At 42.3% G+C, this 24,968-nt stretch overlaps 2 protein-coding genes and 1 long non-coding RNA gene across 3 annotated transcripts; all 3 read left to right on the forward strand.

Annotated features, from left to right (window-relative positions):
* Positions 1-628: 628 nt before the first annotated feature.
* Positions 629-8,117, forward strand: zgc:152830 (uncharacterized protein LOC767682 homolog). The gene is made up of 16 exons (XM_035166174.1): positions 629-747; positions 1,640-1,681; positions 1,771-1,861; positions 3,312-3,460; positions 3,544-3,652; positions 4,256-4,383; positions 4,469-4,568; positions 4,727-4,802; positions 4,910-4,995; positions 5,373-5,477; positions 5,708-5,783; positions 5,903-6,021; positions 6,798-6,881; positions 7,001-7,058; positions 7,339-7,520; positions 7,607-8,117. The coding sequence occupies exons 1-16, from the start codon at positions 737-739 to the stop codon at positions 7,739-7,741; spliced, it is 1,551 nt and encodes a 516-aa protein (XP_035022065.1). The 5' UTR covers positions 629-736; the 3' UTR covers positions 7,742-8,117.
* Positions 8,118-11,184: 3,067 nt separating this feature from the next.
* pcna (proliferating cell nuclear antigen) lies at positions 11,185-14,758 on the forward strand. Its single transcript, XM_035166749.2, has 6 exons — positions 11,185-11,623; positions 12,782-12,879; positions 12,975-13,042; positions 13,137-13,331; positions 13,989-14,112; positions 14,223-14,758. The coding sequence occupies exons 1-6, from the start codon at positions 11,403-11,405 to the stop codon at positions 14,297-14,299; spliced, it is 783 nt and encodes a 260-aa protein (XP_035022640.1). The 5' UTR covers positions 11,185-11,402; the 3' UTR covers positions 14,300-14,758.
* Positions 14,759-16,264: 1,506 nt separating this feature from the next.
* LOC124852457 lies at positions 16,265-21,230 on the forward strand. Its single transcript, XR_007032971.1, has 3 exons — positions 16,265-16,375; positions 19,424-19,630; positions 19,912-21,230. It is a non-coding gene; the product is annotated as an uncharacterized LOC124852457 (long non-coding RNA).
* The last annotated feature ends 3,738 nt before the right edge of the window (positions 21,231-24,968 follow it).

The following is a 24,968-nucleotide window of genomic DNA, read 5'->3' on the forward strand; positions in this document are numbered from 1 at the left end:
GACACTTTTACATTTACTATCTGAAAAATAATTTAGCCACACATGGTGTTGTCGGCAGTGTTGGAAATTTTGGGGGTTTTTTGCACTTTTGTAATGTCCCCTGGCTGTTTTTGGGCAGACTGGTCTTATGGGATCTCTTTAATGGGATAGAAAAGATGAAGAGCAATAGTTGTGCTACTCACATTTACATTCATGTTTTCTATTTGCTTCTAACCCTTTGAATTAAGAGAATAACTTGATAGTTCTGACCTCTTGGGACTCAAATTGGGATTTATAATGAAACCATGTGAGAAGCATTGATGAAACAACCAACAACTCATAGAAATCTTAAACAAATCCACAGTCATCTATATCATTTGCACAATCTTAAATTTTATATTACGGAGTCGTGGAGGGAAGAGTGCTTGTTAAACTTAGTGGTTTAGAGAGAAAGAAAAACATGAAATTTAACCAAATGTATGATACAAATACTTCAAAACTATAACCAACTACATTACTTGCATAAATGTACTTTGTTGCTCTACACCACTCATCACCTGATGTTATTATACACAACAAAGACCCTTAAATCTGACTTTTACGCTTTGGGTGTTGGTAATCACGAGCCAGGCGGGGGCCGTGAAGGCAGCACGAGTGGGACAGAACGTGTCATGTGATCAACCGGAGCAGGATCCCCGGTCACCGGCTGTAATCCGCCTCTTTCCCCTGCAGACACCGGAGGAGAAGGAGGATCACGATGTGCACCCGGTGAGAACAACCTCCGTCTTGTGTCTTTAAACCTCCTGTTCGCACTTTCTGCTTCTTTCAACCTGCAGCTTCACGCAGGGATGACATCACAGCAGCGGCCTCGGAGCCGCAGAGACGGTTTCTCTTTGTGTTTGATTTATTCATGTCATTTAACTGATTGGGCTTCATGTGTGTTATTCAGTCACATGATCTCATTCATCCCCCCCGTCTGTCACACGACTCAACGAGGAAACATCTCACTGACCTTTGCACTTTGTCACATTTTGCTCTCTGGTGTTCATCTCACCCACATCCTGCATTGTTATTACAGGATATGTCCTTTGTGCTGTTCTTTCTTTGTTGTCTGTTTGCACAATGAGCTGTTGTGCAGCTGCTGTAGCACTTTGGCCCCCGGGACAGTGTCCCCATGGGGACAATAAAAGTATATTTGATGTGATATTGCAACAGAGGTGGATCAAGTTTCTGATAAAAGTGCCTCCACTCATTTTTATTTTGCTTTCATTTCACTTTTATTCTCCTCTGCTCATTGTTTTCTCAGCCGCTGACGTGTGATGTTAGAATAATTAACAAAGTGTTAGAAAACCTGTTAAATGGACTTCATTTGCTATTTACTCTTCGAATTAACACCAACTGCAGCATGTGTGAGTTGCTCTATGTAAAGAGCACACTCTGTACAAAGTCTTGACTTATCCTGCAGTGAGAAAAGAAATGAACCTTTTGCCCTCTCACATTGAAGCAGATCTCAAAGGTCTGGCAGGTTTCCACTCTGAGCATGAACCTGCATTATAATGTCTAACTGCACCGTTCTGTCTGAGATAGCTTATCAAACAATGCTGACGTTGCATATGAGGAAATGACTTGACTTGTTCTCTGTGTCTCTCTCTCTCTCCAGCGTCCAGCCTGTTGAATGGACCACCGACCTCAAAAACCAGAAGTAAGCATGCGTTTCCTCTTTGTCTGCGAGAGCAAGCAATGCATCCTAACGTGCAGCTGTGTGAGATGATGGTGTTCCCTTCTTTCTAGTTTTGACGGCGTCGTCTTGGTGACGCAGAGCCATGACACGTTGCCCTCGGAGCTCGAGTGTCTGAAAGCTCCTCTGCAGGACTACAGCTCTGTAAGTGTCTCCTCTTCTACCTCCTGCAGCCCAGCAACCTCCAGAAAAACTACATTGTCTTTTACGCTCTGACACACACTCCATATAATACACACATCACTGCTTGTAATGGCACTACCAAGAATATCATAAACATGACACAAAATCCTTTCTGAATAGATTAAATACTCCCAAATACCTTTTTAAAACCCCAGGATTTATCTGTGTATCGGAGCCTTGTCTTTGTGAAAATTTATAAATTTGCTGCAAATGTTATGCATCAAATACGTCACACATCAATGTTAATAATAAGGAGATGTGATGTAAATTGGCTGCTGTTTGGTGGGATGAAAAATAAATTTAATTTAGTGAGTGTTTCATCAAACTAAATGTGAAGAATCAGTCTTCAGAAATTAAGATCAAAGTTCAGAATTGAGTCAAATCAGTAGATTTGGGTTAACTCGGCTAACTCGGGCTAGATTCAGATGTCCCACTACAGCAGGGGTGGGTAAGAGAGTTTGATTCAGCCTAAGATAAAAGCAAATAACATCAACTAGTGGACTAACATGTTCCCCTCGGGGGGGTCTCCTCTGGCTGTCACATCACACTCAGTGTCACTTATGGAACATGGTGCTTTCCAAGAGAAATGGATAAAAGATTCTTTGTCCACGATCCAGTGCAGAGAATCAGAGTGGACTTTTCATCTCTGTGACTCTGCGTCACAGAGATGAAAAATCATTACAGCTGAAAACATGCAGCTAAACTGGATCCTTGTCCGGACAAATGCTCTTGGATAAGTTAACGCTCTTCAGAAGAGTTTAGTGCCCGACGAGGATTTTTCACCAGATCGTACTCTGACAAAGACGATGTTATACAGTTAAGTTTTGTAGTGTTGGGACAACTCACTGCTGTGAGACGATCTTTACACTGTTTGTGAAGACTCACTGACCCAAACCTGAAAAACTGCTGCAAATAGCATCATCATCACTACCATCGGACAGCAGATACTTTGCTAAAGAGAAGCAGTTAACGTTAAATTCTCTAATGTGACAGCTGGAGCTGTCACATTAGAGAACTGTGTGATTAATGTTCAATAATATTTTATGGCCCTCGAAGGATGTTGTAAAAAAAGAAATGGACCTTGATAGTAAAAAGATAAAAACACTTATCTACACAACAGGATATGTTTTCAGTAATTTCGCCTGTTCAGGCCTCAGTGGGTCATACACTGTACAACCAGACACTGTACAACCAGTGACAACCAGACACTGTACAACCAGTGACAACCAGACACTGATTCACATAAAGGGAAAATAAGCTGTAAAGGTTTGGGAACACTACAGTAAAAGATTCAACTGTAAACAAAGATGGAGACACTTTTATTCTCTCAGCACTGCTTTGCTTCCAGTTCTCAGAAGTAGAGGTGGTAGAGTTTGTGCTAATTTCCTTTATGGTGTTGTTATGCTTCCAGGTGGACAGCGGTCTGGGGGAGGAGGTGGTCATCCTCAAGGTCCCTGGTCTCCCTGGTAACCGGCTGGTGTTTGCCAGCACCGGCCCGGTAAACCGCGACTACGATGATGTCAGGCGCTTCAGTGATGCAGCCGTCAACGGCATCAAACGGTCAGTCGATGGTCGCTGAAGAACAGAACTGGGATTAAACTCCAGGTTTCTTTGCAGTTTCACTCATCTGTGTTTCCTTCCAGGGCCTTAAAAGCTGGCATGCAGCGCCCCCTGCTGGTTTGCCCGCCACACAAGGACTATAAGAACAGCACCCTGGTGGCTGCACTCGGGGCCCTTCATGGTCTGTACATGGTGAGAAAAGATTCTGTTCACACTTGGCACTTTACGGTCCTTGGTTGATGCGATTACAAGGGACACTTTGGGTAAATTGAACTGATGAATGTTTTGTTTCCCTGTCACGAGAAGTTCTGCTGAGTCAGTGCAACAGTTGTGTAATGTCCTCTGTGGTCTGGAGTTTGAACAATTTGGCCATTGATCAGTTTATTCATATCTCGGCCTCTGCCCCTTCAACTTTGACCATTTCAAAAACTGTCTTGAGTCCGATAAGTAAATAGCAGCACAAAACGTTATCTCTGCTTCGAGTGCACAATCCCTCGTGAACCTCTCACTGCAGGCGTTTGACAACATGTGGTGTTGGAATGGAGTTTATTTAAGATGAAACACAATCGGCTGGAGAAGACTTGTTACATGTTTTATTCAAGGTCCACGCTTGAGGCAAAGCACCAGATGTTTACCACTGACAATTTCTCCAGGTGTAAAAAGCAAATTCTTTTATTTCTGTTGAGCAATTATCACAGTTCCCAGGAAAGTGAAATCTGAGCATAGGCGTGAAATATTGTAAAACTCAACACAATCTGCATGTGTGAAAGCATCTTGTGTCTTCTCTACAAACAGCCTCTTGAAGTGAGGGAGGGGAATGTGAAATCCTCCGACTGCAAGGTGTGTGTCCTGGGCCTGTGGGCTTCAGATGAGACTGAGGGCCGGAGGCTGGTGCAGTTGGCTGATGCCCTGGAGAGCGGGAGGTGAGTCACACCCTTCATCTCATTTCCTGCTGAGACTTTATCACCCACTGCTCACTCACCAGCCGGCCTGTTTTCCACTCCTCAGGTTGGCATGTCGCGACATCGGTGGCTCCGACCCCGAGCGCATGGCCGCCCCTCGTGTGGCCGATTACGTCCAGGAGCTCTTCAAAGACAGCCCCGTGAAGGTAGGAGATATTCCAGCACATGTGCCGACAGAATCACCTGTTTTTCTTCCCAGGAACCAGGAAAATGTTAAATCCCTGTCTCCGTCCAGGACAGTTTGTTTCTTCAGTGACACTTAAATCCACTGTTTAAAGTGTGTGATGTGTTTATTCCCCTTCAGGTGGAAGTGGTGAGCGACCTGAAGGTTCTGGAGAAAGAGTATCCCTGTCTGGCTGCCGTCAACCGCTGTGCCAGCAGTACGAGAGCATGTTCTGTTCTCGTCACATATTAACGTGGCTCTGGACACTGATTTCCAGGACTGTGAATGTTTTGCATACTTGTTCATAGCATCCTCCTCTTCCAGGTGTCCCCCGTCACCAGGGCAGAGTGATCAAGCTGCAGTACTGTGGAGAGGGACCCATCCAGAAGACACTCATGTTGGTGGGAAAGGTGAGAGCGACATGTCACACAAACATTAAAGGAACGCTGGTGTGTCAGTTGAGGGGCAGTTGTTTTGGTGCTGTTAACTTGTCTTCACTTGTTACCGGAGGCTCGTTTGGTTAGTTAACCTTTTATTGGCCCTTTTATTTGGGAAGTAGAAACTATCTGCGGCTCTCTGATCTTCCTGCTCGGTCCCTGACAAGGTCATTCGAAAAATCTGCAGATTATAATTCAGTTAAAGCCCTTTTACACTAATCAGCGAGGAGTTTAAGGGACAATCTCTGTTTAATTGATTATGTATATGTTAATAAATACCATGTACTGTACCTACATGTCACTGACTGGCTAATTAAACCAAGCGCTGTTTCTTGTTGTGGCGTTTCCAGGGCATCACCTACGACACTGGAGGAGCTGACATCAAGGCCGGTGGCTTCATGGCTGGGATGCACAGGGACAAGTGTGGAGCTGCTGCTGTTGCCGGCTTCTTCCAGGTAAATGAGCTCAGTAACAAAACCTCACTGAGTCAGGAATCAGCTCCCAGTGGCTCAGACCTGGAAGCTGCTGAGTCATGTTGACCAGAGAACATCATTTCCTTCTTGTTCGGGAAACGTTAAGTGATATTTAGTTCCAGATAGAGGCTGATGTAGACTCAGTGTTGTGTTTATAGATTTTCTTTAAGTTACAAATCGTAAGCATTATTTATTTCTGTCTTTCTCTCCAGATCTTAGCGAAGCTGAAGCCTAAACATCTGAAGGTTATCGGCTCGATGGCCATGGTGAGGAACAGTGTGGGTTCAGGTCAGTCTAACCAGCTCATTACTCATGTTCCTGGTTTTACGTCGCTCAGTGAGATCTGTGTTGTAGCTCTTTCTCCCTCAGGTGACTGACTGTGTGTGTGTGTGTGTGTCTTTTCTCAGACTGCTATGTGGCCGATGAACTGGTGGTTTCCCGTGCGGGTCGTAGGGTGAGAGTGGGAAACACGGACGCTGAGGGTCGTATGGTGATGGTCGACCTGCTCTGTGAGATGAAGGAGAAGGTCAGAACATCTCAGTATAATTACTTCTCAACTAGTTTCTACACACAGTCCTTTTGTCTTTTATAGAAAAATATTTTTATGACAAACAGTCACAACAATATCCAGTGACCACGTAAACTACACGTCTGACTTAGATTCTTGAGGGATTATGTACATAGCACATGAAATACTCGTAGAGATAACTGCACACACACACACACACACACACACACACACACACACACACACACACACACACACACACACACACATGATGAATTCTATTAAATATATTGAGAAACAAAATAAATATAACCCCTTGTAACACAGACATGCCCAGTGTATTTAAAGAAGTCTTACAAAAATAATCCATTTCAAATTTAAATTATGTTCCATAGGTTTTTGCTCAAATATTGATTTATAACATTGTACAATAATTCTCAGCCCTATTTGGTGAGAATCAGTAAATGAAGTTTAACTGTAAGTGAGAAGTAAACACTGAGGTTCACTGTCAACACGAACATTTAACGTTAAGTTTACCAACATTTTACTCAGCTACTTCTCAGTATGGAAACACAACCACAGAACTGAAACCTCCCACCTCCAACTTTCAAAGCTTTTCAGTCAAACTTTGATTCATCCTGAAAATCTCCATCTCCATATTTGTATTAGTGTTGTTTCATCTTTTTCAAGTCATCAGATCCACTGAACTCATGTCACAAGCAACGATAATTTCAAACCAGTGATCAAGACCGGATTTCTTCTTCTCCTTCTGATCATGTGCTGTGTTCCTGCAGGCGGTTCGCGAGACTTCCCCTCAGCTCTTTACTATCGCCACTCTGACGGGTCACGCCATCAGAGCCATGGGGCCCAACTACTCCGTGAGTTGTGTTCATACATGGACAAAGCTGTGATTTACACAGATAAGTTGATATTTCAACATTAATCATTTGAATGTAGAAAACATGCGTTGAGTTCAATTTTGAATTTGTCATTGTAGATCATCATGGATAACGGACCGGCCCATCGCAGTGGGACCGCTGCTCAGTGGCAGAAAGGTGAGTGTGAAAGTTCATGTTTGGGAACAAAATATTTTTAAATCAGTTCTTCAAACTCTCTTGGTTTCAACTCGAAGCAGTTTGACCACAGCAGCGAGACTCGCACCATAAAATCATGTTCTTGGATTTAATGCCTCTTTACACATGCAATACCACAGTTGTCCAGCAGATGTCGCAATTGTGACTATCAAATGCTTTACTGAAGCACCTGCAGCACAATCAGTGTCATAGCCTCATATTTCACGAGCTAACCCCTGGTCTTTGTTCTGTCTTCATGCAGCTGGAGAGAAGTTGGGCGACGTGTTCGAGATGTCCAGCATCAGACGAGAGGACTACGACTTCCACAAGGGCCAGTCTGAATATGAGGACATCCTGCAATGCAACAACCTGCCGTCCTCCGCTACACCTCGAGGACATCAGACCCCGGCAGCCTTCCTCATCATGGCCTCCGGGCTCGACAAGGTGCTCACACTTATATATTTACTTATAAATGTAACATGGAAGAAGAACAGTCAAGAACTTCTATCAATCCTGACTTTTCTCCACAGTTTGGTGTGGACTCGAACACTCCTCTGCCCTATTCCCACGTTGACATCGCCGGATCCAGTGGTCCTTTCCCCGGGGTCCCGACGGGAGCCCCCATCCTCGCCATGGCAACCAACTACATCCTGTCTGGTCTCTAAACTGATAACCCAAGTACAAGAAAGACTTCGGTCTCTGTGCTCACTCCAAACACAAATCTGTAACCGTCCAAATACAAACAAACCAGTGACCTGCAACATGTGCAGTATTTCGTGGCCAATACCTCAGATTGTTTTTCTGCACGAGTGTCCTCTGTTTTCTAAGATCATGTGACATTTGTCTGCAACACGTGTAAAATGTCCCTGTTCTGAAGTGGCCTGAATCCATTTATACTCAGGGGTTTAATGGCAGTGTGACAATATCATCCTTTTTTATGTGCATCTGTATGTGTGCGACAGACCTTGGCCATGGTTGTGTGCTGAATGACGCTGTGTGACAGAGAACTCCTCCCTGACCAATAAACCTAATCAGAGCTCATTGTTTTCTGTCCATACAATTTATTTTTACACTGGTTTTAATGTTTATTTAGTTAATACAGGGAATCCGAGCAGTTCCAGTTGACAGAGGAACAGAAGAGGCGCCATGGTAACAGCTTGTGTGAGACTTTAAGTACATGAAACCATCTAAGTACACACATTATTATTATGTTATGTAAAAGTCTGACATCTTGTACTTTGAGAGTTTCCACATTTGAAAACTATCTGTAATTACCAGTTACTTCAGAGATCAAGAGTTCATTTTAACATGGTTATGTTTAAAATGATGGTGCCTAACATTCTATAAAGTAAGAAATCGCTCGACCTTGACATGGCTGTAATGAGGGTTTCTGCAGAAATAACAAAGTAAAATCTGAGAATTCTGAAGACTTTTTATTCAACATTGAATACAACTTGTTTTATGATCCCGATGATTTCCTGCTACTTGACGAAGACTTGGAGGCAGCAGGGGCCCGACAGCTTTGCCTTGAGGCCCCCGAAGAGATTCATCTGGCTGTGCCTACACCACTGTCTTTAACACAAAGACCGTTACCTTCAGTTTAGTAGCTCAGTTAAAAGAGATTTTTGGTAACAATGTAGGTCTGTTATTTACTAATACTTGTAGGTTTTCTGAATGGAAACCATATAGCCTGGTATTGATTACAGCTACTTCTATGGGAAAAAAATGCTCACTTAAACTCAATAGAATTTTTATTATTGATTAATGTATCAATGGAAGATTTATTATTTGTATATATAGTGAATGTTATATGTTAACACATCTTGCATGTTCAGTTCTCTTGATAAAAGTCTCTTGGTTGTGGCAGATTAGCTTTGAGAAATAAGCGATCATTTGATTGTGTCTGGTAAACTAATTTGATTATTGGTCTTGTACAAAGTGTAAATTATACAAATGTTGCGTAGAAGGCATTCAGTGGAGTGCATAACATCTCCCAGGCCCAACAGTCTCCTTATGACACTACATTTAAATTCCCTACATCCGGATTTTTATTGTGATCTTCACCAAATTGCACACACTCATAGATACCACCTCCTAAATGTGTAGGATTTTTTTCCCCAGCAAAATACATTATTACAAAATTACAAGTGTTGTAAAATACATCATATCACAACTTTAATGAGAACCATGAAAAATACATTTGCAAAATTATCTGCAATAATATTCAATGGGTTAATTTATTGGCCCATTGTGGAAATACGTTCAGTGGTTTTTGCATAATATCGCAAACAAATAAACAAACATAACAAACATAAACATAAATTTCTCAAGAGCAATTCCTGGAGGGGAACTTTCTGTATGACTCTGAAGTTGATCAAAGGAGGATGGGTGTGTGTTGTAGAATGAAACAGATCAAAGCCAATTAGCTCACCTATTTAAGAGAAACATTTGTCAGTGGAACCAGACACGACGACCTTGAGCCAACGTCAGACACACAAGAAACGTCTCTCCTGCAACTTTGACCGTCACAAGACAAGAGAATACTCTACAAAAACTTTTGTACACAGCTACAGAAGAAAATACTCTACAGAAACCTTCTTGCTACACTGCAGCACCTGTTAATCGACATGGAGAGGATCAACAGCTCAGGAGATGAGCAACACAAGTGCGGCATCCACAAAATGCTGCAGGCCCTCCACCGAGCCCTCCAGGACTCGAAGAGGGAGAATCAGGAGCTGGTGGCTGAAAACGGCCGCCTGAAGGAGCTGGAGGCTGAAAGCACCCGTCTGAAGGAGCTGGAGGGAGTAAATGCCCGACTGGAGGCTGAAAATGCCTGGTTGAAGGAGCAGGGGGCGGAAATTACCTGTCTGGAGGAGCTGGAGGTAGAAAACGCCAGGCTGGAGGAGACAGAAGCTGGAAATGCCTGGTTGAAGGAACTGGAGGCGGGAAACGCTCGTCCGGAGGAGCTGGAGGCTGATAACATCGAACTGAAGGAGCTGGTGGCTGAAAACGCTCTTCTGGAAGTGCTGGACGCTGAAAACGCTCGTCCAGAGGTGCTGGAGGCTGAAACCCCACAGCTAAATGAGCTGGATGTAGAAGATGCCAGGCTGAAGGAGCCAGAGGCTAAAACCGACCTTCTGGAGCTGGAGGCTGAAAACGCTCGCCGGGAGGACCTGGAGGACCTGGAGGCTGAAGACGCCTGGCTGGAAGAGCTGGAGGCCATAAATGCCTTGCTGAAGGAGCTGGAGGCTGAAAACCCACAGCTGAATGAGATTGAGGCTGAAAACGGCCACCTGGAGTGGCTAGAGGCTGACAATGCCTTGCTGAAGGAGCTGGCATTGTCAGCCCGTCTGGAGGAGCTGGAGGCTGAAAACGCCTGGTTGAAGAAGCATATATAAAGTGTAATATCTTTGTTCCTTGACAAACTGCTATCTTATTACATTAATGGTGGAGCGAATGCATGTACTTGATAAATAACTGGGCCTTATTGGATACATAGATAAATAGACAGACAGAGGGAGAGACAGAGAGATGGATAGATTGATAGAATAGTGTCACACAGTCAAACACAAGAACATAAGACTAATAAAAGGTCAAAATGAGTCAAGAATAAGTTCACTGCAGTGAGATGAAAGCCTCGCCACCAGAACTACTACAAAGCTGTCACTGTAAAGAAGTTTGTGCCAATGGAAATATTGACAATACAATATTTGAAGTATAAGGTGTATATTATACATATATTATACATACATAATACATAATAATACAGATTTAAAGGTAAATAACTGAAGCAATAATACAAAGTTGTGCATTAGACTAACATAGCCTGTAAAATGATGGCCCAGCAGATGTAAGTGTATTTAACAAAAAGTGAAAACACTATAGAATTGTGCTCTATGTGGAATTAAAAGTCTTTAAAATCTTACACTCGTTTTGCGTGGGTACAGAGTGATGACTTTAAAGACATATTTCCATAATTAGTTCTAATTGCTGTATGAAGACTGTATCAGTTCACAGTCGTGTCCTCTCCATCATGGCTGAAATCCCCGCCCGTCCTATTTAGCGCTCAGGACGACGGAACCAGGAAGCGGAAATGACGCAACCAGGCAGAATCATTAAAAGCGGACGTTAGCGCGCGCTTGCAGCTCAAACCTCTGCAGTGAGTGTGTGTGTTTGTTTCCTGCTCATCTGACAACACAAAGACTGAACTCCTCCACACACACACACACACACTCTACTTTAACCCACGTCCTCCATCCTGACGCGAACAGCCACCTCTCTTGTTGAGTAATCTACCCGGAGAAGAAGCACCGCCACACGGGAACCATGTTCGAGGCTCGCCTGGTGCAGGGCTCCATCCTGAAGAAGGTGCTGGAGGCTCTGAAGGACCTGATCACCGAGGCCTGCTGGGACGTCAGCTCGTCCGGCATCTCCCTGCAGAGCATGGACTCCTCTCACGTGTCCCTGGTGCAGCTCACACTCCGGCACGACGGCTTCGACTCGTACCGCTGCGACAGGAACCTGGCGATGGGGGTGAACCTCAGCAGGTGCTGCTCACACACACACACACTTCTGCTTCTTTCTCCCTCCCGGATAACACGTTGAGGTCAGCGGGAAGTTTTAGATGAAGGATCCACCGACTCTTAAGTTTGACAGCTCGAGTTGTTGAAGTTTTGTTGTTAAATTCGTTAAAAAGTAGACTGGGTCTGGTTTGTGTGCGCGGGTTTTAATGCGTGAACACAACGTGGTGATGTGAACACACGGTGCAGCTGTTGATCTCTTGGCAGCTGGAGTTAGAAGTCGGTGTTTAATGTGTGAAGAGGGAAAAAGATGGTGAGGAGGGAAAAAGAAAGGAGGAAGCCATCTTGGCTCTTGCCCGGGCATGTCTGCGTAGTTAACTCTTCACTGTCAGTTCTCTAACGCGCAGATTCACGCGCGTGGATCCTGCTGATGTTTGTCATTGTTCACCAGGGAAACTGCGTCTTGTGTTTTAAAATTCACATTTGGCGCAGTTTTAACAGACATCTGCTGCTTTATGAATACGTAGTGACGTCATTTGAGCGCCAATTCCTCTGCAGGCAGGGTTGGCGGGAATTGTTGTTTAACCCGGGAACTTCCACTTCCGGCCAGTGCCTTCTTGTCCCGGTTCACTTGACACTTCGACTTCGATCAGATGCTTTTTTGTTATTCGACAAAATGTTGCAAAACATGAAATGAATCGATTAGTTGATCGGCACAAAGATGATCATGTTTTGAAAGGTGGTTCATGCGTAAAGTTGTCCCAATGCATTTTCCTTTTATATGAGGATAATGTATTTTAACAAGCATGTTTCCAAACCAAATGTTCACCGAACAGTTTACATAATGGTGTAGGTATTTTTTTTTTTTTCAAGCAAAAGTCATTGACCATGATTATGACACAACAGTCTGCGAGTTGTTTTTATGATTAATCTTTAACTCTGTAAAATTTCAGAATAAAAGTCAATCATACATCACATCTTTCTAGTCCCACAGAGCAGAGTGAAATTTTAGACCTTTCAAATAGAAAGTTGGCACATAGAAGCAACATTTATGGCTGCTTCATAAGGCGCTGAATCATTCCCCACTTGTCTCATCCTGAGTGTATTGATTTCTTATTTTCCATTTAGAATTCACTGCCTTCCAAAGCATCTTGAGTTTGACCTTTTTTCTTCAATCCCATCCAGTATGTCAAAGATCCTGAAGTGTGCTGGAAACGAGGACATCATCACCCTCCGAGCAGAAGACAATGCAGACACACTCGCCCTCGTGTTTGAGACACTCAGTAAGTTTCTGACTTATTACAATCAGCAGCAGCAGCTTTAAAATGATCTCCACTGATCTTCAGCATTGTCTTACTTGCCTCTCGTCGTCTTGCAGACCAGGAGAAAGTCTCAGATTACGAGATGAAGTTGATGGACCTGGATGTGGAGCAGCTGGGTATTCCAGTAAGTAATCTGTCATCCGTCCTTCGCCGTTTGTGTCCGACGTGTTTCTGAGGCCCACAGTTCCTGACCCTTTCCCGACCATCTCTTCCTCCAGGAGCAGGAGTACAGCTGCGTGGTGAAGATGCCCTCCGGGGAGTTCGCCAGAATCTGCAGAGATCTCTCCCAGATCGGCGACGCTGTCATGATCTCCTGTGCCAAGGATGGAGTCAAGTTCTCCGCTTCAGGAGAGCTGGGAACAGGAAACGTCAAACTGTCCCAGACCAGCAATGTAGACAAAGAGGATGAAGCGGTGAGCATTAACTTAGAGTTTGAAGACAACATAATATTTAGTAAATTCCAACCAAAAAAAGTCAAGTCAAGAAACATTGACTGATGTTGGTACATTGCTGATGTTTGAATATGTTTCAAGTATTCACTCACCAAGTTTAGGGATCCTTAAAGTAAATTAATTTTAATAACTCAGCATTTGACTTATTGTCATCAAGTAAAAGTACAATTCACAAGCTGTTTAAAACTTCAGAGGCAGCTGGTTCTTTCTATCGACTTAATTGAATACATTAAGATTTTAAGCTGTGGATCAGAAGACGCAAATTTACAGTTAGATTTTTATGTGCTCCTTAATTCAAAAAATGATTTTATTTAAAAGATTTATCACTGATTTAATTTGTGTCTGTTTGTCCCCAGAACCAAAGATTAAGATCTTTAGTTAGGAACTGAAAAAAAATCATTTAGTCAAGTGACATAAAATTTATCTACATCTGTTGGTTATCGTTCATTAGTTCTGATGTTGACAGTTTGAATGTGTATTTCAAAAACCAGTAACACTACTGGAACGTAAGCTTCGACATCGATAATGATGCTAATTATTCATCGTCCCTTTCTACTTGCACTGTTGTGATGACACATGTTCTGGTCCTGACCGTTTCCCTTCTCCTCTTGTTTGTAGGTGACCATCGAGATGAACGAGCCCGTCCAGCTGATCTTTGCCCTCAACTACCTGAACTTCTTCACCAAGGCCACGCCGCTGTCCAAGACAGTCACCCTCAGCATGTCCGCCGACATCCCCCTGGGTGAGTGCATCCGGCGGGTTTCTTACATCACTCGCTTCATTTGGCTTCTCATCATGATCGCAGAAGTTGTTGTGGCCCTTGCATGATTATCATTTTTTTCTTTCCTGCAGTGGTGGAGTACAAGATTGCCGATATGGGACATGTCAAATACTACCTGGCACCAAAGATCGATGAAGAGGCTTCATAGGTTGTTTCTAAAAGCCCCAAAAAAGGAGAATAGAATAAAGCGGGCGACTGGGACTTGTCCTGTGTGACTGAAGGGCTCAGTGATCACATGGTGGTGGAGGATCACTAAGATTAATGAGATTCACAGCGGGAGGTTTAATGTCAACCTTTCTATAAACTGTCCGCTGTCCACTGTATGAATGATGTCATCTGTGATGTGATGAAGCGTCAGCGCTTTGATTCTGAAGACGTGTTCGGAGCCACTGGCTGTTTTCATTCCACACTGCCCCGGCGTAAATTCAGCACTCATTCACTCTGTCTATTTTTGCCCGATTTGGAAAAGCAGATGTCACGTATCCCATTTTTCCTTGTAGATAACGCATTTGTAAATAATTTCTGTGGTTTCGCAATGTCGAGTCGACCCCAAATGTTTTTGTATTCATTGATTCAGTCCAAAATAAATGATTCAAGTTGTTTCCAATTTATCTTTGTTTTTTGACGTTTCCAACTATGGTTATGGAGACGGGTCCTACAGCAGTAACCTGATGAAGCCAGCAGGTGGTGCTCTTTCTCTACTCTAGCAGAGTGTAAATAATCCTCACCTGTCAGGTCTGGTTTGAGGAATAAATCTGAGAAATTTACTGATTTGTGTTTGGTCAGTTTAACATGAAAATAGAAGTGGATTTATTTCTGGAAAGCACTTGGCATCACATTGATAATCTCTTTATAGTTACACAACCATTATCCAGGGTCCAGGACATTTCATTTGCTGTTGCCTCAGTTATTCAACAACACCATGGGGATTTGGACATTTGACATTTCTCCGAATTCAGTTTTACACAACAGTTGCATCACAGAATCCAAAAGTCGGGCAGTTTCAGGTCGGTGGGCAAACGGAGAAACTGCTGAATATTCAGAGAATTCGGTTCATATGCAGCCAGACAAACCTCAGACATATCTGTCTGTCCATCAGTCTGTCTCTGTCTGACTGTCCATCAGTCTGTCGGTCTTTCTATTTGTCTGTGTGTGTATATGTATATGTATGTATATATATATATATATATATATGTATATATATATATATATGTATATGTGTGTATATATATATATATATATATGTATATATATACACTTTTATATATATATATATATATATATATATATATATATGTATGTATGTATATATATATATGTGTATATATATATATATGTGTCTATATATATGTCTATATATATATATATATATGTCTATATATATATATATATCTGTGTCTGCAGCTGGTAGTTGCCGGTCTGTGTTTCTGTCTGTGTGTGTGTGTGTCTATCTGTCCGTCTGTCTGCAAGAGGTAATATGCAGTCAGACAGTTTTAATCCTCACAAAGCTTTAATCTGACACATCTGGCTCTCGTCTGAATATAACTTCTCTACACGCTGCAAAATAATTTGACTTAAGTAGAAACCAGCTGGGACTTTATTACTACATAACAGTGGTGGAATGTAACCAAGTACATTTATTCAAATTGTACAAATTTGAGCTATTCGTACACTTTATTTTCTTTTTATATATTAACTGCACCACAGTTTGTTTAAATGAGCTCCCCCCAATTACAATAATGGTGCAATGAGTTATGATCTTTAATTACATTTTAAAGCATTACTTAGGATAACAATTAGTACTTTTTATTGAAGTAAAAGTTATCTAAAGCAACCAAGAAGAGGCCTTTAGCAGTCAACAGTAAATGTTTTACTGTTTCAATCTGTCAGAATTCAACCAACATAATGTCTTAATGAGTTTAGGGGTGTTGATAGATGGATGGATAGACAGATATATAGATTGACAGATAGACAGATAGATAGATATATAGAATAGACAGATAGATATATATAGATATATAGATAGATAGATAGCCCGCCCTCGCCCCAACCTCTTCCTCCTCCAGGTGTAGAAAACTACGGTGGCCTTCAGGTTCCAATAGAAGAGCACAAAAGTCCTCACTTAGTTTGTCTGTTCTTGGCTACTGTAGAAACATGGTGATTCAAAATGGCCGACTCTCTGAAAGACTGATGCCTGATGTGAATTCAAAGGTCTCATTTTAAGGTAACGAAAACACAATAATACGTAGTTTCAGGTGCTAAAACCCTTGATGTTTACGTTGTGTACGAGAAAGTTACTGTTGTTGCAGGAATAACTTAACTCTGATAAGTTTAACACAACATGTAGGATACAGTTGTCTATGTTTGGGACCCACAGCCAGTGTAGCCTACTTATATTTATTGACTTTTTTATTTCATGAAATTAGTAACATTTGATTAAACACTCATTTTCATTCTCACCAAAATATGTACCAAATATTAGACTTTAGTAAAACAAACGTTATCTGTTCATCTTTCTGTTTCTTTCTCTTCCTTATTCCAAAAAGATTAGATCAACTTTATTGGTCCCACGCAGAGGAAAGACACTTGTTACTGCAGTGGATATTAAACTAGGTAGACATAATGATAAGAGAAAATAGGCACAGTTAAGTAATAAGATATGAAAAATATAGCAATATGTACATACACCTTTCACTACAGAGAGAATATTATGGGCAAGGGAAGTAGTAAAACAAAGTGCAGTAGCACAGTGTAATTATAATTACACAGATGTGAATATACTGATATAAATATATAAGCGGGTATATGAAGAGGCATTTTCTCTTAGTCCAAAATGTGCCTCGTCTGATTGACTAGAGAATAAAAGCATTCCGAGGAAGAGACGGCGCAGCATCCACACAGCAGATTATAACTTTCAGTAGATTGCCTGCCAGTGTAATCCCAGACTCCCGTGGAGTGACAGATTCATCCGCTGAAAGGGCAGGACTCTCATGAGCTGAACCCACGCTGCGGGAAAAGAGGATTTTATTTGTTTATTCATTTATTTTATGGATTTATTTATGCCAGAGACATTTTGATACTATAATAATTCATGTCTGTTCAGGATGTCTAAATATACACCAGCTCTCGGCAGCTTTCTCCTCTGTGCTGAATTATTTCTGAAAACCTTTGAGGGAAGATGTACTCATCCTATTTTATTCTCTGAAACACAATGTACCCGCAGCTCCGCTGTGGGTTTTGTCTGATAGAGCCGATAAGAGAGGAAGTGTTTGTCCTCAGATAGAGAACGGAGAAAAAAGATGGGACTGTCATTTTCGGAGGTGACCGATAAAGCAAAGCGGCGGCGCAGGAATTTAAGATGTCTCAATATTTAATTAACCACTGCCACCCGGGTTAAGATTAATTACTTCCTGGAACAGAGCTAAGAGGATTCTGCTTGATTGGGGTGTCCGCTTCCAAATTGGCCCCGATTTCCGACGGCAATATTAGACATGCGTCATAATGACAAATCACGTCAGATAATTAATGACTTTTATTAACAGTTACAGAAGTTCCAAATACAAGCAGTCAGATAATACAGTCGGTCTTCATGTAGATGGTAGAAGCTCTGTCAAGTTTAATTCACTCACGATATTATTTTGTTTTGTTGTTTCACGTTAAAGTGTGGAATTTACCTGTTCACAATGATGGACAATATGACAGCCCCCCCAAAAAGTGAGGCCAAATCATCTTGATCGCCCCCTGGTGGCTGGCTGCGGTATTGATCACGAACCTTGCCTCTTTCATGTTAGTTGATGGACCAAACTAAAAAGTCCAAATACACAAGATTCAAAGATGTTTTCTGTCATTTTCTGTAGCTCTAATCACACGGATGTTTCTTCACGTGTTCATTTTCCCAGTAAGTTTGGTTTTATCTAGAATATAAGATTGACCGCTGATGCTGACTGGTCGAAAAACTACCCAGACTCTGGCTCCAAAGGAAATTAAATGAATTCCATTTAATCGATAGAAAAACTAACAAATGTCAGTGTGTAGTGAGGGTTATGTACTGGAGCAGTGGGTGTTTGAGTATTGGCAGGAGAACAGTGGAGTTGCTTTTGGGCAGAGCCACACTCGCTCTTCCTTCTTATTTCCAGTCTTTCATATTTACTGTACAGACATGAGAGTGGGATCAGTCTTCTGATCTCACCAAAGGCAGGAGAGCTTCTTTAGATTTTTAATGACCGACACTGGGACGGCACCTGTAGCAGTGAAGCTTTAATAGTGATTTTATTGATTTGGTTAATTAGGAACAGATCCCTCAAAGCCCCGTTTGCACCCACACGTCCTCACACACATCAAATGCATTAAGACATCTTGATGACTCATTTGCTGAGATTTCTTTGGAAAGCCCTGTTCTGCATTGAGACATGTTAACAGTCGCCACATCACACAAAAGGCTCTGGTTTAGCGGCGTCCAGTGAGTTAAATAATCACGATCTTTCACACAAGTATGCTAGTAGAAAACCTGGGAGGTCTGTCTTGTGTTCCCCACACACTGTTGACAGTCCCTCTAGTTTCTTTTATCACTGGAGTCTTCAACACGAAACACAAACAGTGATACTGTTTTTCGGTGCTGAAGTTAATCTCCATTAACAGCTCTCAGCATATGAATGCAGATCCTTTAAAAAGCTTCTTATACTCCTTACACAGACTGTGTACCTAGTAGAAAACAAAAGTATTTCATTCCCTTATTGTTAATGCATATTTTATGTACTTATGCCTGGTTTGGATGTATCCTGTTGTATAGTGAGCCTGAGCTCCACAGTGTTCAGATGAATCCCTCTGACTCCCTCCCTCTCTGTCTCTGTCTGGCCTTTAAATTGCTTTCCGGAGGCTGGGGATTTTGGCCGGGGAGATAAGGGGAATACGGATGAAACCCTCTCTGGCTGGCTGTCTATCTCAGTCTTTCTCTGCGAGGCAGGGGGAGTCTGCCGAGCGCTGTACATTTACTGAGACAGAGGAGAGAGGGAGAGAGGGGAGGGGGGGGTTGTACTCGCTCATCCCTCGGGTCAGTGAGGCCGTGGAGATGCTGGCGACATCCTTTCAAACCCACTTCAAACAGCCACCGGCCTCCACGGCAACAGAACAAACCGCTTGTAGATTACAAATGTCAAAACAAAGTGTATTTCTGTTCTGAGACGACGTGGATGTACAGCACAGATGCTTCTGTTGCTTCTCCTCTACTGTAAACGTGCACGCTCATGTGGTCTTGTCCCCTCGTGTCATTCAGCCAGGTCCCGGAGGATCGATCCCGGCCCGACTCTCAGACCTGACACTCTCTTACATAAGCCCTCTGCGCTCTGTTGTCTCTCCACCAGAGCAGGTCGCATGGATTATTGATGCCAGCGCAGAGTGAGCGAGGCAGCACATGGCAAGGACATAGCACTCAGGTCACTCCTCTGAATACTTCACATGTCATCCTCTCTGCTGAGAACATGTAGGTGATGTGTGAGGATGAGGGGGATTCCTCCTCCAAATGCCACCACTTTACTTTTTATGTGCACACAACCATAGCTCTCTGCCCACATTACATTCACATCACCCTCCTCTTCCTCCTCCTTCTCCTCCTCCTCCTCCTCCCCGATCTTTGATTTTACACTGCGTGCCTCACAGTCGACACACATGTATTTCTGACTAGGCTGCGTGTGTCGAAGTCGTCCCTGCATGGATTAGCATATTAATGGGCTGTCCTCTTTGTCCCTGTTTTCTGTCAATCAGGTTCCACAGCAGCGAGGAAGAGGGTGATGCAGATCAGGAGGAAGAGGGGAAGGAGGTGCAGGAAGGGCGGAGTGCGGTGTAGCTTGGGAGACACAGGTGTGTAATTGGCACAAGTGGGAAAAGAAGAATCAATATGGTTGTGGATTGTTTTTTTGTGCAAGTGACACCAAACCCATTTAAAGAAAAAACTAAAATCACAGTTTCTCTCCCCCTGAATCCATAAAGTATTAAGTCTCTGTATTTTTTTCCAAGTTTCATTCCACCATTTGGAAATATAAAGACTATTTTAAATGTGGTTTCCAAGGGGGATTGTAGGGCTTTGTTGAAGGTACATGATCTACGCCATTCAAATTTGTACGCGTGAAATGATTGTCCCATCAATAGATTTGAACTATTGGTGTAGATGAAGGTGTCACTTTTGACTCTATAGTAGAGATAATAGATTTTTCCTTATATTCAGAATTTCAATTTATTGATAAATCTTTGAAAAATGAATCCATTGAGGGGGAAATAATACACACACACATATATATATTTCCTCCTTTTCCCTGCACTTTGCCTCTCCTCACAATCATATCTTTGTCCCTCTTTGTCAAGGGATGCCTCGGTTCGCTACTTAGCAACTGTTTCCACGGATACAAAGTTGCTCCCCGTCTCACTCGTACCCCTCCTCCGCAATAAGTCGCCAGTGCCCTTCTGCTCCTTTATGTCCACTTCCTAAAGCCCGGGGATGCTGCGAGCCTTTTAGTTATCTTTTTTATAAGCCATCAGAAAAAAACAATCCGTCTCTTTCATTTGTCTCAGGACGTTATCCGGCTCAATATTACATTATTCCTCTGGGTGAAGAAATGGTTGTTATCTCGGTGCTTGTACCGATCTGAGGAGGGTCGGAGAAAGTTAATTGATGAATGTGACAACATCTTGCCAATCACACTCAGCCGCTTCTACTTTTCAAGTGTCACCTTGCACAGGGACCATACACCTCAGCTCCAATGTCACTGTGACAAACTGCTCTTCATTGTCTGCACTTGCCCAGGAAACCGTTCGTACACACCCCCAGGAGGAGAGCAGATGAATGTTTGGCAGTGTGATTTAGAAAAACACGTCCACAGAGGCACATTGCGATAAGAAAATAATATACTGTAAAGGCCGCAGGGTATATTCAGACATGAACGCAAGCATCGGAGCTACAGGAAGATCTATTTATATCACTACTAAAAATAGACTTTCTTCTCCATAGAAACATGAAATCCTTGTGAGCGGCGAATTACTCTCAAGCTGCTGTGTGCATGTGCGCATGTGTGTGTGTGTGCACGAGCACGCGTGTGTGTGTGTGTGTGTGTGTGTGTGTGTGTGTGTGTGTGTGTGTGTGTGTGTGTGTGTGTGTGTGTGTGTGTGTGTGTGTGTGTGTGTGTGTGTGTGTGTGTGTGTGTTATTCTTCTGTTTCTTTTAAAGGTGAAAGCAAATAACTGACTATCATCTCAGCCGTGAGGTTCCTTCTTGGGGTTTCTCTGCTCTCAGTCTACAGCAGACTGGATTTTACACTGCTTTGATGATCAACCCCCTCCAACCTCCCTGCACAGTAAGGGGCTTTAAGCTGACAGACACGGCGTGTATTCATGCATATTATTTTACAGTAAAGATGGGGGGGGAAGTGTGTGTGTGGGAAGACATTGTCTAGTGTTGAAGGAGAAAAGGCTAAATTACGTGAACATTTCAACTGCAATATCTGTTTAAAAATGGTCGGATGAGGAGAAGCCAAATTATGATGAATGTCTTCAACAAATCATTAAGACGTTTTAGCTGTTGCCGTTGGGAAGGTGAGGTTTGCACTTCTTGTGAATTAACACTGCAGTGTGTAGTATCACCCTGCAGCTGTTGAACTCCCGATGTCAAGACACTGACGATATGAATGTGGAAACTCTAATACTCGATGTTACTGGTATGTGAGTGTTGAATTGGCAGAGACACCGGCAGCGTGAGGACAGAGAGGAAAAAGCACAAAGTACAGATGCTAGAAAACACAAACTTAATGACATGCAGCAGTACAGTGATATAAATAGAGAGAGAGAGAAAAGAAGTGCTCAATGCATCATGGGAGTTCCCTCAGCAGTCTACGCCCACAGCAGCAGAACTTAGGGCTGCTTCAAATCTCACCTGAGCCAATCATAACTATGAGCTTTGAAATAGAGTTGAGTTTTAAAGACAAACCTTAAATGCAGAGGGGGCGTCTGCCTCCTGCACCCAAAGGGGGAGCTGCTTCCACAGGAGGAACGATAAGTAAACCTGCGTATGACTGTCATGAGATTTGAGACTGAAGAGGAAGTCAGTTTGATGTTTTAATGCTGGTCTTATGATAAATGAATATAAGAAAGTTGACTTGTGTTTCAAGAAAAGAATATTTTGTGTGTCGGGTTTTAGCCGGGGATAGAAGACACATTTCTTAGTTTGTAATGTAAGAAGTTATATTCATGTTTGACAAATGTATCACCACTGCAACTGCATTTTTCTTATGCAGTGTTCCCTGCCCGAGGGGGTAAGGACGGATGAATCAGATGTTATAATACAAAAGGGGATGATTGATTGGATAGAAAAAATATATTTTATATTATATATTTATTTTATTTCGTCAGGCTTCTAAAAATGATGCTGAAATACATTTGCATCGATGGTAACTGCTGTCTAAAGAAGATTTATCCTTCTAAAACATCTAAAATGTTAAACACCCTGTTCATGTAAACACGCACCTTTGAATCCTGGTGGTATTAGAATGATTCTAATCCATCGTCGTTCCACATCACTCGTCTCGATACTTTAACATCTGTCCCCCCCTCCCACAGTGGATTTCCTGGTTGCTTGATGTTATCGGTCCTCTGTGACAAATGGCTCGACTCAACCAGCTGATGTCCCTCCGTGGTTAGAGAGCCACTGTTGACGTCTAACCACAGCTGTTTCCAACATGTTTATTCTGTGATGGAACTGACTCTCGCACAGATTGTTTCTCCTACTGAGCCCGTAGGACCTTCATTGAATGCAACATGTGTGTGTGTGTGTGTGTGTGACGTGTGTGTGTGTGTGTGTGCATTGGTAAGATGGAGGTTTAAAGAAAGAGAAATTGTGTGTGTGTGTGTGTGTGTGTGTGTGTGTGTGTGTGTGTGTGTGTGTGTGTGTGTGTGTGTGTGTGTGTGTGTGTGTGTGTGTGTGTGTGTGTGTTGCTGAGGCAGAGATAAAGTGGAAAACAGAGAGGAGGAGGGAAGGAGAGGCGGAGACTGAGATAACGTTGAGAAACACAAGGACGAGGATGCTATCTGAGACTATAAAAAAAACCACTTTGTTAAAAGTCACTTTCGAGATAAGGACTTCAAGAACAAGAATTAGAACTTCCTCCTGCCCTATGCTCACATCTCCACCTGATCCTGTTTGTACCGTGTTAAACAATCGAAACATCTACAATCAGATAAATCATTTTCTTATCAAACCGCAGCAAAATGTGCAGATCTGTGTGGGTTGGAGACGTCATGTCTTGATTTCCTCTTATATATATGTAGGTGATCAGTTTGCGAAATTCTAGCTCAAGCAAAACTGAGGTGAAGAAGTGAGGATGTGGTGTTTAAATAAGAAACATTATAAACAAGCTGCAGGCGTCAATTTCTGTAGTGTGCCAGCAGCCCTGGGTGATAATTCCCCACTTCCACCACAACTCTGTAATTCTTTAATTCTGTTTTCTATTAGTTGATCTACTGTAGGCTATACCTTCAAATTTAAAGAGTGTGTGAATGTGTGTTTGTCCTCTGCGTGCTGTCGGACCCGTGTGGACACATGTGGACACATGTGGAAATATGTGGAAAGCTTTGGTGGGTTAATAGGAGGCGGCTTTATTAGACAGATGGCCTTTCCTCATTCATCCTGCCGGCTATTTACATTTTCATGGCCGTTCATTATGCAATCAGGATGATGTGTGAGGATGCTTGACCTGGCTTGATTGCACAGTAGCCCCCCTCTCTCCCTCTCCCCCTCTCTCTCCGCTGGGCAGCTTCACATGGAGACAAGGTCGCTCACACGGATTCTCCAGCAGGGCTTTAATTGCGTTTCTGTACCAATCACTCTCATGACAATTACGTACTGTAATCTAATGCAACACACACACGCGTACACACACAACCTCCTCCTCTTTACTTGACATCCCTAAATTGGCCTCAGTGATCACGGCTGAATGGAAATATTAATGAAAAAGGTTGTTTTACGGCGAAATATTTGTCTCTTTTTCAGATGCTGTTACAATAATAGGTTTAATAAAGCATATATAGCTACTTGTTGTTTAGCATAATTTACTGGCTCAGATATATCAGTCTTCTGGGTTGCCAGGTTGTAAATCACTACTTTATATTAGACCAGCAGCATATATTACTAAGTAATCTATAGGTAAATATAATTAATAGATTTCTCACAATAATGAATAAGTCTGCAGCTCTAAATGTTTGATGTGATGCATCCTAGCGTAACTCCCCCCCATCAGGCTATATGCAGTAATAGTTTATAACAGACACACACTAAATGCTTTATGTGATTAGAAGGGAGCTGTAGTGTATCGCTAATTATTTATGAATATTATTGATTGATAGTTTATACAAACACGCAGTAAACTCCAGGCTTCATATGAGGAATAATTGTTGATAAATATGTTAATATACATTAAAATCTGCTCTCAAATATAGTAGTTATAATATAATACATTGAAAATTATATACATTATATTGAAAACATGAAGTATGTATTAAGTGTGTATACTACTTATAAATTATAAATTATGTTTTCTTTTAATTGACTATTATGTAAGACAAAGACAAACACAAGAGCTTGACATTTAAGAACAAACAAATAGGTGACATGTTGTCTTTAAAAAGTCACTGAAACAATTGTTTGATTCTCAGGATGATTTCCAGTGAAATTTCTGCCAACTTACTATTTGATTAATTGATTAATCATTGCAGCTCTACTTTAAAATGCTGTGGGGGTCGGTCTGTTGAAGGGTTGAGGATCTAAAGAGCTGAATGAAA

Source organism: Hippoglossus stenolepis, chromosome 9 (genome assembly GCF_022539355.2).
Source record: "Hippoglossus stenolepis isolate QCI-W04-F060 chromosome 9, HSTE1.2, whole genome shotgun sequence".
NCBI lineage: Eukaryota > Metazoa > Chordata > Actinopteri > Pleuronectiformes > Pleuronectidae > Hippoglossus > Hippoglossus stenolepis.